Source organism: Mesitornis unicolor, unplaced genomic scaffold (genome assembly GCF_000695765.1).
Source record: "Mesitornis unicolor isolate BGI_N332 unplaced genomic scaffold, ASM69576v1 scaffold34439, whole genome shotgun sequence".
Classification (NCBI taxonomy): domain Eukaryota; kingdom Metazoa; phylum Chordata; class Aves; order Mesitornithiformes; family Mesitornithidae; genus Mesitornis; species Mesitornis unicolor.
In genome coordinates this window covers 57,764-76,547 of record NW_010207202.1, presented here as the reverse complement: position 1 = coordinate 76,547, position 18,784 = coordinate 57,764, and the positions used below count along the sequence as shown (strand labels likewise).

Here is an 18,784-nt window from a genome sequence, read left to right as displayed (position 1 = left end):
CCATCTGCACTAAAAGCCTTAATTCCGTAACGTAGCCAATGCAGATTTGCCACAGCTCAAATGGAGACCTCTAATTTGCATTGGAGCAAACTGGGTTTTTAGCTTTAGTTCCAGTTCAACCCCAGTATTTTGGCCAAGATTGCAGCCGTTGTGGAGCTGCTCTTAGCACATTGAAAATCCTGGCTCTGTGGCTGCTGCATGCAGAGCTCACAAGTTTGTGTTTCTGTGAATATTTCTGTCTGCTAAACTCAGCGTCACAGAGGAGGTTCCCAGTTGCACTTGTACTGGCTGACATGGAGGTTTGGGTGTTCAGACATTTGTTTTGCTCTCTCGTTGCTGTTATGAACATCAGGTACTTCCATTTTGAAAATGTGGGCTGTTGCAATCACAGAGCAATACACACATCACACAATAAAGCAAATGATAACCCAGCCCTGCAAGGTGGCTAAACACCAGCAGCGGAGCAATGAACACTGTCAATTCCTTTAGAGCTCAGCTTCATCTTGCAGCTTGTGGGGTGACAATTCAAGGCAAGGAAGTTAAAAGGAAAAAGCTCTTGGTAGCCAAAATCTCCTCTGCCGTCTCAGCTGATGACGGGGCCCGTCAGTGGTCCTGCGTGCTCGCGCTTGACCCATGCCCCGCTACGGAGCATGAGGTTTCCAAGCTGCCATCAGCAGGGGTGTTTTGCTGTCCTCCTAATGGATTGACTGATAGGAGGTGACAGGCAGCCTCTCTGGTCAGCCTGGCCATCATATCACTGAGAAAATGTATTTCTCCTTAATTCTTGAGGCTATTTTAGCAGATCACACCGTGCCACACTTCACTGCAGGAAAGTCCCTCTTTTAACCAAATCTGGGGGAAAATCCCATTGAGGTCAGTGTGTATACAGGCTGACCTAAGTGCCTAATATGTGTAAGTCCATATTGTCTCTGAGGTCTGTGGAGCTTGTTGCTGCTTTAAGTATTAATTTTTTCATTTTCTCATGTCAGAAAAGAGGTAACATTTCTCTTATCCCTCTTCATAAAAACCGATAGGTAATCCTCCCTCTTCTGTATCTATGGCTATTTTGAAGGACAACACTTGCCTTTAAACACTGAGCTTTTCATTTTCTGGTGGAAAATTCAAATGTAATTATTTTCCTCATCCTGCACAGTAGAACAACAGAAAGATTTTGGCCCATAAACAGGAAGATCAGATCATTCTTAAGACACTGCCCTGGCATCTAGATGATCTCAGTGCAGCTTCTAACCAGTTCATGGGTTTCCTATGTTCCCATTGCATCATGGCTGAAGCAACTTGTTAAAATTAAAATTATTAACATTTTTTCAGGGCAGAATAGGCCTCTTTCTATATATACCATTTCAGGGATTCAGAACAGTCTGGCTTTGGAATACACTATTTGTAAGACATAACTCTCAGCTGCAAAAATCAGCTTCATTCTGCTCTCAGGTACACTAGTAAAAATATGTAGTAATTTAAAATTGGATTGAGAAGACAAATAAAAGAACATAACAGAGAGTTTCTATCATGTTGATACTGATTTGGGAGCTTTTTATTGCTGTTGTTATTGCAGATATTTCCATTCCAGAAACAATTCTGCATGTACAAAACAAAGGAATTTAACATTTTTCTTGTGTTCTTTCTTCTTTAATAATTTCTACCTCCACATATTTTTCTACCTACTTCTATTTTTTCTAGTGACAGATCATTCATAGTAGAATAACTGTTGCTTGAATCATACTTATATTTACATGATAAGAGAAGTTATTTGTTTAAATGTCCCAATTATTAAAACAGATGCATTAATTGCCCCTAATTTCAGGAAAGATGGATTTATTTAATAGTAGCTGAATGTAATATGCAACACATACCTTGCAGTAGTTGGTAGCTGTTGAAATCCCAATAGGAAGCAAAGTATCAACCCAATTAGGGTTTTAACTGTTAACAGAGACCCATAAATCATGCTCAACAGGAACAACCTGGGCAGCAAAGCTCCAGACCATCTAAAAAAACCCTACAGAACAGCTCAAAAGTCATGTGCATATTTCCCAAGTAGAATTTTCAATTCTGGCTTTTACTAGGTTACAAAGCAGAGTTTTATGATTTACAAAAAAACCCTGAGAAATCAGCAAAGAAAACCCGCCATTTTCTGCTGTTCTCAAGCCCTTATTGTTCCCTCGAGCTGCAAAAGTCCTTAGGAAGTTACACATTCATTATTGTCTTCCCTTTCTTTGTATACCATCTCTTTTCTTTGGGGAGATGAAGCTCCAGGCAGAGGTTTGTGCTGTTCCCAGGATCATTACTGGTTATACAACTTTCCATCTGCACATCTGCTCCTGAAGAAGTAGAGAGGCCATCACACAAAAAGAGATAAAGTCACTTTTCAGAAACATCTCTATATACAGTCAACTTGTCTTCTACTGAATTAGCAGCCATTCAGCCACATAAAGTAGTTTGCTATTGCAATGACTCAGGCATGATTTTTCACTGCCCTTTTGAACAGCGCTGTCCATTTTACAGGCTAACCACATCAGTCACCATCTCTGGCTGTCTGATTCAACTCTTCACATTTACGTCAAGTTCCCAAAAGATGTGGCTCAGTAAAGGGAAAGACTGACACTCCGTTTTACTCAGTTTCTGCATTTTAGTTTCCTTTTTTTTCCCCCTGTTTTTTCTTTTTCTTTTTTTTTTTCCCTCTTTTTGGGCTAAAAGCCCTGAAAAGCTCCTACAGCAAGTATCCTGCATTTTTCCCAGGAGTATTTCATTGCCAGGGTCACTCCCTGTCTCTCAAGCACTTGCCTGAATCACCAGATGGATGCAGCATCCAGGTCTTGGCCAGTGGCTCTGACTACACCCACAAAAAGCACTCAGTGATGCTCAACCTTTCGCTCTGCCTGCCTGAGTTAAAATGTCTCTCTGAGCCCAGGCTACCAAAGCTGTTCAGCTGAGCACAGTTTAGAATCCCCTTTCTCAAAGAAAAACCCTGCTATTTAAACTGTGACCCAGTCCTGACACAGTAGGAGTCATTCGGAGCTGACCCAACGCCTGCTGAGGACTCGTGATGGTGAAAGGCTGCTCCCAGCACGGACAGGGCAGTCCTGCTGCTCAGAGCAGTCACAGTGAATTGCCTCATTGGAATTAGGGTATTTCTCACCATGAAAACACTTAATCTTAAGAAAGGGACAATATTAACAGAACTGGTTAAAAGCTGTGCTTTTGGCCAATAGCTTCATGTAGAGGATAATTGGCCTTTGATGTTTGCATCCACTACCTCACTGCCCCATTGCAGATTTACGCCTGCCTCTGTGACTGTGCCAAGGAAGCTTGTGTGCACTATGGCCAAGAGGCTGTCAGCATGGCACAGCAGTCACACTGACCATCAAAGGGAGCTCAGCTCGCTCCGCTGGACCAGCACTGCTCACGCCACAGTGTCTCAGGTAGTCACAAGGTCCTAGCTGGGGACCACCTCTGCAGGGATGCTCAGAGCTGGAGCTCCTGCCTGCGACAGATACACACGGTACCTACCCATGGCAACAAACCATAATTGGAGCAGTAACAGGGGCTCACCTTGTCAGTGCTCTGAATTGGCCTTGCAAAACAAATATATCCTCTGTTTCATTGGCCTCTGAGTTTTTTACACCATGGCAAAGAAACACTGAAATCCTTCACATTTAGCCCTGTGCTGGGTTGAAACTGTAATATTCTCAGTCGGTAGCAAGTGATATAAGAGCTGAGGACTCTCCATGTACTTGAGTGTGTGAGACCAGAGGACAGGCAGAGAGCTTTCCTGAATTAAAGTTGTATTTCCACGTCTGGGCTCAGTCCCTGCCTTTCCACCTGCTGGCATCACGGAGAGGGCATTTCTAAGATCAGCCTCCAGCCTTTTTCATATTCTATGTATTTGGGGGGGGGTTTCTTTAATGAATAGTGATCTCTTTGGAAGGAAATAAAGCACACATTTCTTTTCTTCCAAAACATAAAGAGATACTTATTGGAGTATCAAACAGATCTTGAAGCCTAAGGTAACCAGATGCAATGCATCTGCCTCTGCCTTTCAGAAGTCAGCAGAATACACGGATCTATCGCTGTGGCACTCTGAAAATCCGCTTTCAAAATAGACTGCATACAAAATAACTTGCAGCGACTTAAATACGTTAATAACTTAAGAACTTAAATAAGCTGATATTTGATGTGACCTACATTAATGGCGAGGCATTACATGGCAGATAAGCAGAAAGTTCTCATATATTGTATAATAAATGGTTTATTCATAACATAAACATATTGAGAAAAGGATATGCTCTGGCATTCTGTCTACTTATTTTTTCCCCAGAAAAAAAAAAAGGTAAAAATTATGTAAGAAGATCATGCTGGTGAGAAGATATTCATATCACAACAGCAACAGACATAGAAGCAGGGCTGCCAGATACTTCTTTATGGTTGGAAAGATATAGAGAAAAGCACATAGGTTGCACCACAGTGCACCCATAATTCTAACTACCAGCCCAAGAGTGGAAGCAGTTCACAGAAGAGGCTAATGGCTTTACCCTGACTGATATCATTGCATTAATAAAAATCATCAATAAAAGCATCAGTTCCTGCTGTACTGTAAATGAGACAGTGGCTGAGTGTGCACTGCAGCTGCAAGATAAGGCACTAGAAAGATATCTAAATTTTTGGCTAATTCTAGATGTCAAGATAATTGGATTTTCCAAATTAAACCTTTCTGTAGTTAAAGAGGATTAAGGTTAGGGACTGTAGCAGGGAAAGCTACTTGTCACTGTTATGAAGAATTTGCTGCTACAGTGCCATTTTTCTTCTTCTATGTCTGCTCTAAGCAGGCAAAATGGCAAGAGCTTCATAAAAATATTGAAGTAGTTATATTATTTGCCGTGAAAAGTTGGCATAGGAAAGCTTTGTTTCTTGCGCATCTACCTATTCATCTAAGCTCTTAAAGGAATTTTAGTGGCTGTTGAAGGGACAGTAGAAGATTGTTTAGGCTAAAATTTAAGTTCTAATAAAAGGTCTGTGAAATGTAATTACTAGATATGGTAGAATGTAAGGATATTGCAGACCCAAGGTGTTCAGAGAAGAGTATGTGATGTTGGGTCAAATATGCATTTAAACCCTTGATCAGAAAAAAAGTTTGTTGTTTAGGAATGTTTATGGCCTTTTTAATTGTCATAATAGCAATATACATCCCTCAAACTTTGTAAGCGCTTGTGTTTCATGAAAGAATTCATTGGTATTTTAATAGAAGTGCTGACAATATAAATACTCCTTGTGACACTTTGTCTCCAGATGGTTTCTCTGCAGACTTTTTCTGATTCCCCACACTTCCAAAACAGGCATACAAACCTCCTGACACAGCAGAGCATGAGTCAGTGCCATAATGACGAGAAGAAACCTTCCCTATTACCAGATTATTTTACAGCCTCTTTGTGAGCAAGTTCTTGCATCTTTGCTGAAGCAATAGATTATGTCTGCTGCTGAGGTGAACTACCAAATTCAGTGGACTTACATCAGTCAAGTCCTTACATTATTGTGCTTTGCTAAAGGAGCCCTTTCTTATAGTTTAAAACCATCTCAAGGACTTCACTTTCTAACTCAGCTGGAATTGAAGGGTGCAGCATAACACCATGTGATATCCCTGCAGAGCTCACCTGCACGGTGTGCAGGAAAAAAAAAAAATCATCTTTCGTTATCATCTTAATCAGTTTAGGAGCTAGCCCCATACTCACGAAACAGCCTGACGCTCCAAGGTCAGAACAGCAACATCCTCCCTGATGCATCTCAGAGGATATTACTGAAAGGACACCAAAGCACAAGCAAATGGAAAAAAAGACAGCTGAGTTTCCCTGTCCTCTCTGCAATGTCCAAGTCCCTTGGAGCCCTTGCAATCCTCTCCTCAGTGTGACCGTACCTTGAGTAGCTGCACGGTGTACAGATGTATGACAGATAATGTTCTGTAGGCATCCCTGTTTCCTGGACGCATTGCCAGATATTCATCCACAGGTATGGACTTCAGTGCATAAAGCTTAAACAGAAAAATCCTTAGGGATTTCATTGTATAAAGTTTTCTCCTCCAAAGTTTTTATGGGCTGAAGTTTTATATCCTTAAAGACTTTACCCCATAAAAATCCAAGAGGATAATAAAACAAATAGCATCTATGTCCAGGGTCAGTAGCTTGGGGAAAAAAAAATGCTCTTGAGTAATAATAATAGCTTCAGTAGTAGTATTGACTGGAAACTATGGATCTATTCTTCTCCCCATTGGCTGACATTTTGCCGTTATTGCCCTCTGCGCCAGTCACTATTTGCATGCTGTGCTGAGTAGCCATTGGTACATGGCAATGCAGAGATATTATAGGCATGACTTTGAACTGTTCTTGAGAATGATAAAGCCAAAAGTGAACTTTCCAGGCAGAATACAAAGCTTTTCTGGTCCAGCTGCCTATGTTTTAATCTTGCTGCCTCATTCCATATATTTTAAATCTGAAGTGTATAGATACACCCAAGACCACATGTACATGCTCATATTAATCCAGGTTAGGAAATGGCTGCGAAGCTCTAGAAAATCAGCAGAATACCCAACATCTCACACAAAATAAGGCTGACCTAATTCTGTGTCTATATTTACACATGAAATTCAGTAAAACTTGAACAAGCAGTTCTCTGGTTTTTTTAAAAATGTACCTTGGAAAGCTAGATTTGTACTGTTGTTTTGCTATTGATCCTCTAAGGGCCCTGAACAACAAGATAGTTAAAGTCCATAGAAATATGAAATCCTAAAATCACTTTCCTATAAATCAGTGCAGAGAGGAACAGACGCGGATCCATTTATGGGGCCCCAGGCTCTTGGCAGGAGGACACACTTGCTATTTTCTGGTCCGATACTTCCAGATCTGTGGCATTAACCGTGAATAACATGGCTGTGCCCATGGAAAGCTGGAACTTCTCACCAGGGGGGACACGTTATTACTGCTCTGGGTGGTCATGACACTATTACACACATTTGAAGCTTGTTAATTTTCCACAGCTATATACTGCCCACTCCAGACTGCTTCCATTCCTGTAAATGCAGGATAATGGGCTGACTAAATATAGTAATCTAAATGATAAACAAATCCCCAGTGAAACCCTCGACATCCAGGCAGAGTATTCAGTGTAAGAGCACTCAGTGTGCACATGTTGCAGCCTATCCCAATGTCTGCTCAAAACAATTACAGAATTTCTACAGTGGCTTTGCACACCACGTACCAATAAACAGGGTGGAAATAAACTGGCATAAGACCATATCAGAGGACCTGTTGTCTAAAGTCATTAAAGAGAAGGACATAGATACTAATCTAGTTGGCACTCTCAGCCTTCCATTCTGGGTTAGTGGGAGCAGTTGTCAGCTGAACAAATGACTCATGGAGGCACACCATGTCTTGGGTAATTCTACATAGATGGAGGATAGACTGGAGAACAAAAAGTGAGGACTTGTCAATAAAACACCAAGCTGGTTTCATCATGATACCCTCTGTGAATCACTTTGGTGTATAAGGTGAACTGGGAGATTCACACACCCTGTTAAAAACATGCTTTTCTGACCATCTCTACTAACTTTGTGTTAGTATTGTCACTATTAACCCTGTTTATACTTTTGCCAAGATACTTTAATGGAGCCTTGCAGTTTCCCCAGTTTCCAGAAAGGACTACCTGCATCAAGACAACAAAATCTTTCTTAGCAACAGATGCAGCTGAAGCAACATTGACTATAGTCTTACCCAAACACCAACCCAAGAGTAACTGAGCTCAACCTCCTTTGCACTGCTGGATAAGTGTCCCAAGCAAGGCTGTTTCCAGACTGGTAGCTCCTCCTGGCAGCTCCAGCACCAGTTCATTGGGGTCCACCGAGTGTGAAATCCACCTCTCCACATAAGACCAGCACAATGCATCATTTGAATCATTTGTAGAGGATTACAAGGTTCATAAGCTTTGTGTTGCCCTCTGCACAGGAGTGAATTTTACTCTTAATGCAAATGGTGTTTAAATGCAATATTTTAAGACTAATATTCCGTATAGGCACAGTGTCTGATTCATGCCAACTCAAGGGGTAATATGAATGCTTAGTATTGTTTAACCAGCTCCCAAGGACTGAATAAAACCCTCAGATGAAAGATGTGACCTTCAGAGAGCAGGGAATCACTTTTTCTTTTCATCTAAAAGATAATTTATCTAATATTTTTCTCCTTATTGAAGACATAGGCTCGTTTCACTGAAAACTGTTTACAAATGTTCTTTCTCCATTAAATTGATTTTCTGAGTATAGATAGGCACTATTTTGTGGAACTAATTTAAATTCCCCTCTAATTAATATTCAAGACCAAAATATGTTATCTTTGCATGACTGTGCAATTATTAAAGGGAAAATATCATCTGTGAAAGTAATTATTTTTCTTTTTTTTTTACTAGCCACTAACCAACTTGAAATGTATCATTTCTTTGCCTTTTTTAGTCTATGATTGAAGAAGCCATCACTAGAGAAGAATTTTTTTCAGTTATGTACACACCATTTGTGGGAAAACTGAAGACTGACACAATAAACAAGATAAAGGACATTTTTGCTAAAAACCACCCTGATTACGTGAAGCACATATATACAGGTAACAGCAGATTTCACAAGCTCTTAGACACTGAATACTGTTTGTGCGTGTGGCTGACAAAAAAAAGCTTGAGCCTTTACACTTCTACACTTCTGGGGGAGAAAACTTCTGAGATTTGCTCTATGATTGTAGGTGATTTAGGTAATCAAATCAGTACTTAGACGAAACACAGACTTTACACTGCAAATCCCATAAAGATGATTTTTATCCATGAAGCCTCATGATTCAGTTGTTGGATTTCATTATTGCAGCTAATCTTTTGTTCCAAGGTATATTTGCAGCACATTGCAGTGACAGTGAGAGCCAGGTTCATTCCTGTTTCTGTGGATTTCCGTCAGTCACCAATGGTCATCCCTGCAGCAGGGCCTTCACTTTCCAGAAATATCCCCCAGTCTATGAGGACTAATGGAATGACTGCCGCCTTTGAGAGCATCTCAGCTGCAGGAATGGGAGTGCATAGCCAGGTTTCCTTTAGCCTGTTGAGGACAAGTAGGAACCAGAGTGAACAAGGGCTTTGCAGAGATACCCTTTGTCATCTCCTGGCAGAGTGAACTCAGATAGCATCTCCTGGAGTAAACAGATTAAATTCTGGTTCTTACTTCAGGAGGAACAGACATGACATTTTGGCAAGAGAGAAGCAGTGGGATAAAAGGCATTTCTTACTATGATTAACCTGGTGACTTGGAACAGAGTTGACTCTGACAACACTTGGCTTTGAGCTGTTGATTGAGAAAGAGAAAGGGAAAATTACATTTCTTAAGTCAAATTCTGGAAAGCCTCTGTCTTTCCCACACAAACTATCGTGTAGCTCATCCCTCACTGTCACTTCCAGCAGGGTGGTCCCAAAGGCTGAGATGATGCCTGCTCCCTGCAGGAGTTGCACACAGGTCAGAGATGATGGCTGAGCCCCAGCTTTTTGCCAATAACTAAGTTTTCAAAAAAAATGCACATTGTGTTTTTGGGGTGGAAAAGAAAATCTATTAAAAAAAACACAAATAGGAATTAGGAAACCAAGTGTTTACCGCAAAGCTGCGGAAATATTTAACACAAGTAAACTTGTTTTATTAATTTTTGTTTTGCTTCAGGAAACTAGTATAAAACTCTATTTTTGTTTTGCAAGTTGCAAACCACCCACATATTGGGTTTCCGACATTAGATTTGGGGTTGTTCAAAGAGGGAAAATTAGGGCTTACCTATCACAGGTGTTTAAAAAATCCTTGTCTACCATTTACTTGCTGATGTGACTTTGTGAAGAATTTACTGGGACAAAAGTATTGGCATTAAAGGGAACATAAAATAAAACTCCCTGAATCTGATTTTTAAAAAGATAAATTAATATCTCACATAAGTCCCTCAATTTACTGCAAGGGTGTGACTTTCAGGAGCCCATAAGCAGCAAAAGTGTGCAAAAGTTGCACTGAAACTCAGTTTGTGTTCATAAATCACTGTATGGCATTGAAAATGTCACCAGTCATTTTCTTACTCCTCCCAGTAAGGAAAAGGATGAAGGGGAAAAAAAAGGTGGGGGTAGGGGGGGAGGTAAAAGGTCTCAGTTCTATAGTACTTTAGTCAATTATAAAACAGATTGAATAGAGCCAGTTCTATCAGTTAAAATAATTGCTTCAATTTTACACAAGTTTATCCAAGTGCAGGTTCTAGAATCACTGAAGTGTCTAGGAGTTAAATGGATAGATAGCCAAGAAAAAACAATACCAGTATCGGGATTTTGAGAGTGCAGTGGTGTGAGAGGTCTCGTACAGGTGGGACCTCTCCCAGTGTCCCTCCTTTCTGTGTTGGAAACCCTCTCTGAGCAGATGTGGCTCCTTTTCCTAGACTTTGGGCTGAGATAACTCACAACAGTGTTAGGTGAAGTCAACCGAAGCAGCAGGAGTTACTCAACTTATCTGTTCAGATCTCACCTAAAAATCACACTGTCCACAAAAAAAAAAAAATCACAGGCAACAAGTTCAGCTCATCGTCGGCATGGTAGCCTGGGGTATTCAGTCTGCAGGTCTGTATCTCACACAGGTGCAATTAAAAATATGTTCTAAGCCCCATTTTAACAGTGGGTATGAAATACTAGGCGTCTCACAAACGTGTTATTTTAAATAACCTTCCTATTCTGTAACAATCATCTGTCCAATTTTAGTCCAAGTTCTGTTAGAGTGTAAGGACTGAATTGATTTCAAAGCTTTCCTTATTGCCAAGGAAAAGGAGCAGATAAGCATTTAAATCCAAGTGTATGATGCAGTTTGTCGCAAAATTGAGAATCCTTCAGAAGCAGAATATGGTGCAAGGGAAATATCAGGTCCACTCGCTTTGATTTATATGGGGGTAAGTCTGGAGAGCTCGGAGTTGGGTTCTCCATTTGTCTCTGTGACCGCACAGCCTGGCATCTTAAAAGCAGAGCTCACTGAAAACAGAGTACTCCTTTGTGGAAAGCGACACTGACATTCAATCTAGGTTTATTTTTTGCAGGGGAAGGGGAGGGAGGAAAGGACTGGCCTGGTTTCCTCAGCAAAGGTGGTTTATGCAATTGCTCAGAGCATCTGTACTCGCCGAGGTCAGGGCAGACCCACTCAGCTGATACACAGGGTTTTTGGCAGCGGCAGACACAAACTCTGGACAAGGCACAGCACAGGCTGTCACATGCCAGCTGGGTGGATCAGAAAGGGTATGCAGGGAGCCTGGGATTATGGTGGTGGTGATGGTAAAAACAGAAATCTGCATTAAATCAAACCTCACAAATTCAGGGAACAACAAAACAGCTTCCTTTGTAGTTAAAAGATCAGGATGTTATGTTACTGAAGCATTAAGTTATTAATGTGTTAGATGATCAGTATGCACTTTTCAGTGCATAAATAGAAAAAATATGTTTTATCTTATGTATCGGCAAAGTCTAAGTTGTTGATGCAAAAGTCTGCGAAGTCTGGAATTCCAAAACCCAGTTATAGCTGGATGGGTTGGTTTGGTCATCTTTGTTTTGGCAAGCTTTCTGGATTACATTTCACTCTTCCTTAGACTTCCTCTTTTCCCTCCAAAAAGGTAACTTCCCTCACAACTGAAAAGAAATGTGACAGTGGAAATAATTTTAATTTCTCCATTCCAGTTCCTCATGGACATCACTTCTTGCCACAGACAGCTGAGTGGTCGTCTCCCCAGAAGCACTGGCTGACTCTGGGCTTCAGAAACAAACATATTGGAAAAACCTTGGAAAGGTGGTCAAATAGAAAACTACCAATCTTTACAGGTACGCCAACTTGTTTAATAGCTGGGGTAGCTCAGGGGTGACCTCCATAGTCCTTGCTAAATGAGGGGGGATTGGGGAGTTCATTGGGACCCAGCCGGAGACTGTCCAGACAGTTCTCACCATCCTGCTCTCTCCTCCTCAAGTTTACCTATCATCTTCCTAGATCTTCTGTGGAAAATGTATGTGAATAAGCATAGTATATGGTCTGGTGATTTTGTTTCCTAGACCGGAAAGCACCTTTCAGTCTTCTCACGGAAGAAGAAACACAAAAATATTGGGATAACACAGGAAAAAGGATCGTGCCAGTAATGGATTTTATAAGTAGCACCAAATTAACTGTGAGTACAGAATTCATTTTCGGGTGCATAGTGCATATTGTGGCAGAAGCCTGTACATGAGTGAATGAGGTGCTTTTTGGTGGGTAATCCATTCTGTACATGCTCCTCCAGGAATGTGCAGTGAATTGCAATAGGAGTAGAGCCCAAATGGGTTTAAAATACTTTTGAAAATTACCCCTAATTATTTAACAGCATATCCAGTTGTTTTAAAATCACTTTGCATGCAATTTTCCTCAAATATTTATGGCCTATTATATTATATTCTTACTGCACATAACCACTAAAACGACACACTGTATTTAATACCTGTAGTATACTACACATATCACCAGGATCTGGTGATAACCATCAAGAGTTAATAATTGGTACTTGAAGCATATCTAGTGATTCAGATCCTGATCCCTATGTAGTGAAGTATGTGAAATAACCTTCAAATCTGTTACAACCATATTGAAGGTATATTAGTTAATTCTACTCCATACTTTCTGCAATAATGTACACAGCTTTTTAACACTATGGCTTCTGATTTGCACAAAAGGTCAAAAATGAAATTTGCATGTAGACTGTTTTAATGCAATTCTTAAATTATTCTCCTGAAAATACGTGGAAGAAGCCTGTCCTCCCCAGACTGTAAATGTGTTGAAGGAATCAGAGCCATTTCCTCGTCAGGGGTGTCTTAGCAAATCACAGGATTTATATTCTTAGGTTTTGATACCAGATAGAAGGTTGACAAAAACTGCTACTTAGCAACCTTTTGCAAGGAAGAAACCTTAGCTAGATATTTGAGGAAGCAAGGTCTCCTTTACTCTCAGAGAGCAGCTGCTGAAACAACAGCAGGCGCTTGAACCCACATGCTTAGTGAGAGGTAAAGGTGCTCAGTGCTTCACCAAAATGGGCGCTCATAAAGCATCTGGATGGGTGTGAGGCAAGGAGGAGCAGGCTAAGGGCAGACATCCCCAGGGAAACACACTGCTGCTTCTTTCCAGTTCTTTCCTGAAGCCACATGCTGTTGGCTTCAGATGACCAAAAGCCCAAGTTATTGATGTGTGGGCTGATAGAAGTGGCATCTTTGGGCAAGTGAAATATCTGTTATTACTGTGTGCATTCACTTCAAACATTTAAGATAGGAGTATAAGCAGACAGTGGGTTGGGTACTGGATACAGAATAAAACCCTCATCTTTCTGAAAAGCCCAGTAAAACTCCAATTTTAAAACTTTTTTTGACACCACAATCCTCTCTTTGGGTATAACATAGAGCTTTTAGAGGTGAGATTCTTCTATTGCAGTTATTCATCCTCTAAAGAGTATCAGGAAGAGAAAAAAACTTTGAAATGGAGTATCTTTTGGATTCTGCATAACTACCCTGTTCTGTAATGAACTTGGAGGAACAGGACCACATAGTTTAAGCAGAGATACACAGTACCTGGTATCCAGCATACAAGTAAAAGAAAACAAACTAATCACGTAAGAGATGAGAGCATAGTGGTGCTTTAGGATTGCTCAAGCCCATCCCCACTAGCTGTATGAACTTGCACTGCTCCTACACAGTAATATTTTCTACCAGCTCTAGACTTCTCCTCATACATTTAAATATTCTTGCTGAAACGGAAAAGTGCTCCCAAATTCTTACAGGGTGAAATCCCAGCACCACTGACATCAAGCAGCAAACTTGTTTTTTTCTCAAGGAAGTCAGCACCACATCCCCGTGGTTCAGGCAGGGTCTACCCCAGTGTCACCTCCAGCAGGAGCAAGACCAGGATAACAAGTCTGAACCATGGTCCTATAGATTTAGAACCAGACACCATGGGGTCAGTATGGGAGCTTTAATGGAGAGGAAAAAAGCCCCAAGACTGGAGAAATTATCACTGAGTTAGAACAAACAGCTGCCAATTTCACATCCATTATCGGTGGAAACACATTCCTTTTCCCTTCAGTTTTCATAGCATTGAATGATCCAGGCAAGACAGAACCTCTGACCCAATGAGCAGATGACAAAGCCAATTATACCTGATAATACAGATAGGCACAGAGCCAGAACTGCTCTGCTACTGCTGATTAAAACCTCTTTATGGGCCTGGCAGAGATTTGGCCACTTTTGCTTTCTTGAAGGTATTCCAAAATCATCTTCAAGCTAGAAATATGATTCCATCATATTTACGATTCAATAGTATTTCCATCACACACAAACTGAATTAAAAACCTCTGCAAAACAATCTTCAGATACAGACTCTAGCTTCACAGCTTACTTTAAGAAAATAAAAGAATATTTTTTTTTCTAATAAGACAAATATCCCTTTCTGCCATCTTCTTCATTTGCAAACACAAACATACTATCCAAAATGCTTATTGTAATCAGATCTTTTTTGACAAAAAAATCTCACTGCTAAAGCAGAGCTTATTAAACCATGGCAACACTTAATAAAAGTCAATTCTGCAACCTCAGTTTTGCAGCTATACAACCGAGAGTTAATTAAATGATTTATACACGTGCCACTGTTGGTAAGACTTGAAGTTAATGGTTAAAAAAAGCAGAGCATTGTCTGTTGCTCCCCCTTCTTCATAAAGAACATCCAGTCTCATTTAAACCAAGGGGCCATTTGTGTATTGTAAAACAAGCAGTGTCTGAGAAAGAATGTCACAGCCTGGTCCCCACACAGCATCATCTGCTGCAAAATGCCATAAACCTCACCAACCCAGAAATACATACCATGGCACAAAGATTATTGTATGTGCCTTAAAAAGTACATATCAGCAAGACCTTCAGCTACTTGTATTCCAGTCAAGACTACCAGCACTGACAAGTGGTTCTTCTACCAAGTGATTTCACTGGAGTGATTTCTGCTGCTTTGTACACACCAAGTTTTGCCTTTCTCCTGCTATAGTCCTATGTCAATGGCACATGGTGCTACTTAACAGGAGAAACAGTGGCCAGAGGGGCTTATTAGACTGCTCACATCATAAAGGTGAACAAAATCTGCCATATGATTCACAGCATGATGCGTGCATTTACAGATCTTGCTGCTTTGTTGTCTATTTGTTAAGTAGAGGGAAAGTGTTTACTACATACGGATTTCAGCATACACATTTTCTAGAGGATACCAAGGGCATTAAAGAAACATTATGATGGATTTTTTCCACTTGTTAATGCAATACACTACAGAGCTGCTTGCAAGGCATAACTTCATTCAGATTTTGAGCTGAAAAATAGCTGTAAAGAGTCCGTGCTAGAAAAGAAGAATTACTAGGGGGCATTTCAGACTTTTGCAAAGTGTTGCTTTTAAAGCTGATGGTTAAACATGCCATATGTATTGGATATGGCAGATCCTGCTTTAAATCCAGGGTAACCAGCCACTTTGATTTTATTTTCCCTTAGCACTCAGAAATTAAACTTTATTTATAAATATATGTGGCATACAGGATGACTCCTTTCCTGCGTATAGAAAGAAAACCAAAACAAAAAAAAAAGGTGGGGGTATCTTCCCAAATTTCTCAATACATGAAAGGACACATGATTCACTCCTCTCACATGCTCTCCAGCTCCTTTTTGCAATGAAAGCCTGTCCTATCTTTGCTCCAGCTGTTAGTGCTGAGTATTTAGCAGTAGCAGGTAGGCTCCATCCAGAACAGACTGATCTGCTTTTTGTAGGTACTTCTTCATCCCAAGGTCAGAAGAACAAAGATGTCCCAGAGCTGACATTAAGTCATCAGGACCTCATTGCTTTCCTAGAAGGAAGGTCTTCAAAGATGCCTCTGGGGATAAACAGCCTTTTTTGTTGATTGTTTAAAGGGAATTTCTGCAGCAGAAGTTTTCTGGGCAAAAGAAAACTTCCTCTCAGAGGGACCTCTGCCTCAGACAAGGCTGCCCATTAAGAATAAAGTCCTCAAGAGAAAGTCTATCAATTTCTCATTTTTACTTTTTTCTTTAAATTCTCATTGAAATACCAGACAATAGGGGTAAGGCCCATCTAGAAAGTAACTACATTGTAATTTAATCACTTATTGTCTTAATATGTTACTGCGTTTCTAACCAGGATGCTACCATGACTCCATATATTGTGTTTGTTCGTTCCTGTGCTATCCGATTCCTCAAATGTGTATGTCTTCTCTTTGTTAAAGGACCCAACTCTTTTCCACTGAAGTGTCCACCTAAGTTTGCTCTTTACTTAACCTTCACTGTGCGTTCCTGAGCTGGTTTCATCTTCATCTGATTGCTTGGCCACTTTATTATGTTTTTTACTGAAGCTTAGTAGCCCCTTGAATTCTGCTATAGTTCATGTAATTCTCATCATGTAGTAGTTCAGTTCCCTGCGGAATTTTTTCTCTTGCCAGCAGCAGTTATTTACTTTCTCTTTCTGCATTTTTCATTGTCACTGAAACACCACCTCTGACAATGTTCAGCCTCCTCTAATCCCTTGAAAAAAACCCCTGCTGTCAGTTATTTATTTATTACTTCTAACCTACTATAGACTTAAATAGCATTGCTATGTCCACAGAGTGTGTGTTGGCACTGATGCCAAATTTGTTTCCCATAGCTACGTGGCATGGTCTCGTATTTTTCTGGAGAGTCAAGCAGAGAAAAAATTGTTTTATTTTTTCCTTTACTTTCTTAATCATTGGAGAAGCCTCCAACAGACACAGCATGATGAGAGAGGATTTTTACCTGATTTCTTAGCTGATGACTCAATATACTCATTTCTTAGTGCTTACACAAAAAAGGTTTTGGGTGGATTTCAAGAATAGCAAGGAAAAAACCTTTTTCTGCATCTAAAATGTTATGAGACTATTTCATGTTGATAAGAGTTCTCTTTCTCATTAACTGATTGCTTCTCCCTATTTTCATGCACACAGCTCTACCTGGGGACTCAGCTATCTGGCTTTCAAACATCAATGACCAGGTGGAGATGGGGATCCCTTTTGTTCCTTGCTTTAGTGCCATGCTAACTGGACTGTGGCAGACTTACAATTTCACACATCAGAGATGACAGAAATCTTTGTTCTTGTTGATGTCTCCTCCTAATACTAGGTCAGGTCCTCATTAAAGGACTCTTCAAGTGACAAAAGTAGTTTGTAAGAAGGTTGTCCTGGTCTCCCTTCTTAGAGGTGGGTCAACAGAGGTTCATGAGAAGGTAGGCCTGGAAGGGCTCTCCTGGCTGCTCAAGTCTAATCACCTGCTATTATGCACCTTTGTGCCACATAATACCCTTTTTGAAACTTGAGTAAAATCCATCTTAGAATTAGTTAGACTTTCTGCCATTTCTGCTCTTGATGAAACACACTGCATACCTTCAACTTGAATTATAAGCAGCTTAATTGCTACCCTAGTCTTATTTGAATATATTTATACACAATGGTCCTTCTGTTATCATTGTCTTTTATCTCTCCTTCCCTTTCCAGTTGTTTGCTCTCTTTGGAATTTAGCCCTGCATTATGTTTATTGAGAAGAATAATAAGCTCTTGGCATTTTCATTAATAGACTAATCAGACCACACTTCTTTTGAAAGAGGTATCTCCTACCATGCTGGCTTCTCTGCTCCGTGATGCTTGGGTTTAAATTAACCTCTCCAAACACAGCTGACTGGAGCGATCTGCAATACTCCAGAGAACTGCTGACCAGGGCTCCTTGTCCCTGTGCGGTGCCTGATTCTCTCCTTCAGCAAATGGAAACACCAGTTCATTGGCTCAGCTCTTTCTTTTTCAGTTGCTTTCACATCTGAAGCTCCCAGATTATACCTGTACTCCTGCCATTGGTCTCCAAAGCATCATCTTCTATTTTATACTATTTTACAATTATATTACATATTATATTAAAAGGGATAAAATTAATTGTACTGAGATTATTTGTATTTTTCAGTGGACGAAAGAAAACTAAGCTTTTTTCCATTATTATTCTTGTTAGATGCACAGAAAGCAAGAACAGCATCATTATTAAATTCTTAGACTTGATACAAGAACTATGTTTGTAGTAATCTTGATAACACTTGATGCTTGCCTAGTGCAGATTTCTGCAAAACCAAGATCAACGTCAAACCAAAAGATCAAGATTTTTTGCCAAGAGAAGTTCATTTCGAAAATGCGACACCATTTATTGAAAAAGAAATGCCATTCAAAACTTTCCATTCAGCCTGTCCAATATATGATTGGTCTTAAAATCACCTACCTGGAACTGTATGTAAATGGCAGCATCAGCCTGCCACCATGTGCAACTGCCAGAACAAAAGTCTGCTAAAAATACTGGAAGTGGTTTTGAAAAATCGATGCCAATTCTTGGAATTTCAGACACTTAAATATATTCAAAACCCTGATTAAATCAATAGAAATTTCACTCGCAAGGGCTGAGCATTCACATATGCAATGGCTACATCTCATCGGGAATCTAGGCCAAATTGCTTTTGAAAATCTCAGCAGGGTGCTTATTTACATTTTTGGCATCAGAATACTTTTAAAAATACGGTGGCAAGGCTGCCATCCATCAAACCCTTCAGCAGGTGCTGAGATTTTATGCAAGCACCTGGCTGAGTTTCTGTATTCACATGCTTAAAATTTAC

The 18,784-nt window shown here is 40.2% G+C and overlaps 1 protein-coding gene across 1 annotated transcript in view; it reads left to right on the top strand.

The window, feature by feature from the left end:
- Window positions 1–18,784, top strand: part of SPATA16 (spermatogenesis associated 16) — an 81,108-nt gene that overhangs the window by 43,838 nt on the left and 18,486 nt on the right. Inside the window, exons 6-8 of the mRNA XM_010192049.1 lie at window positions 8,504–8,651; window positions 11,761–11,901; window positions 12,127–12,239. Of these exons, the coding sequence (XP_010190351.1) occupies window positions 8,504–8,651; window positions 11,761–11,901; window positions 12,127–12,239 (402 nt within the window). The remainder of the gene's footprint in view (window positions 1–8,503; window positions 8,652–11,760; window positions 11,902–12,126; window positions 12,240–18,784) is intronic.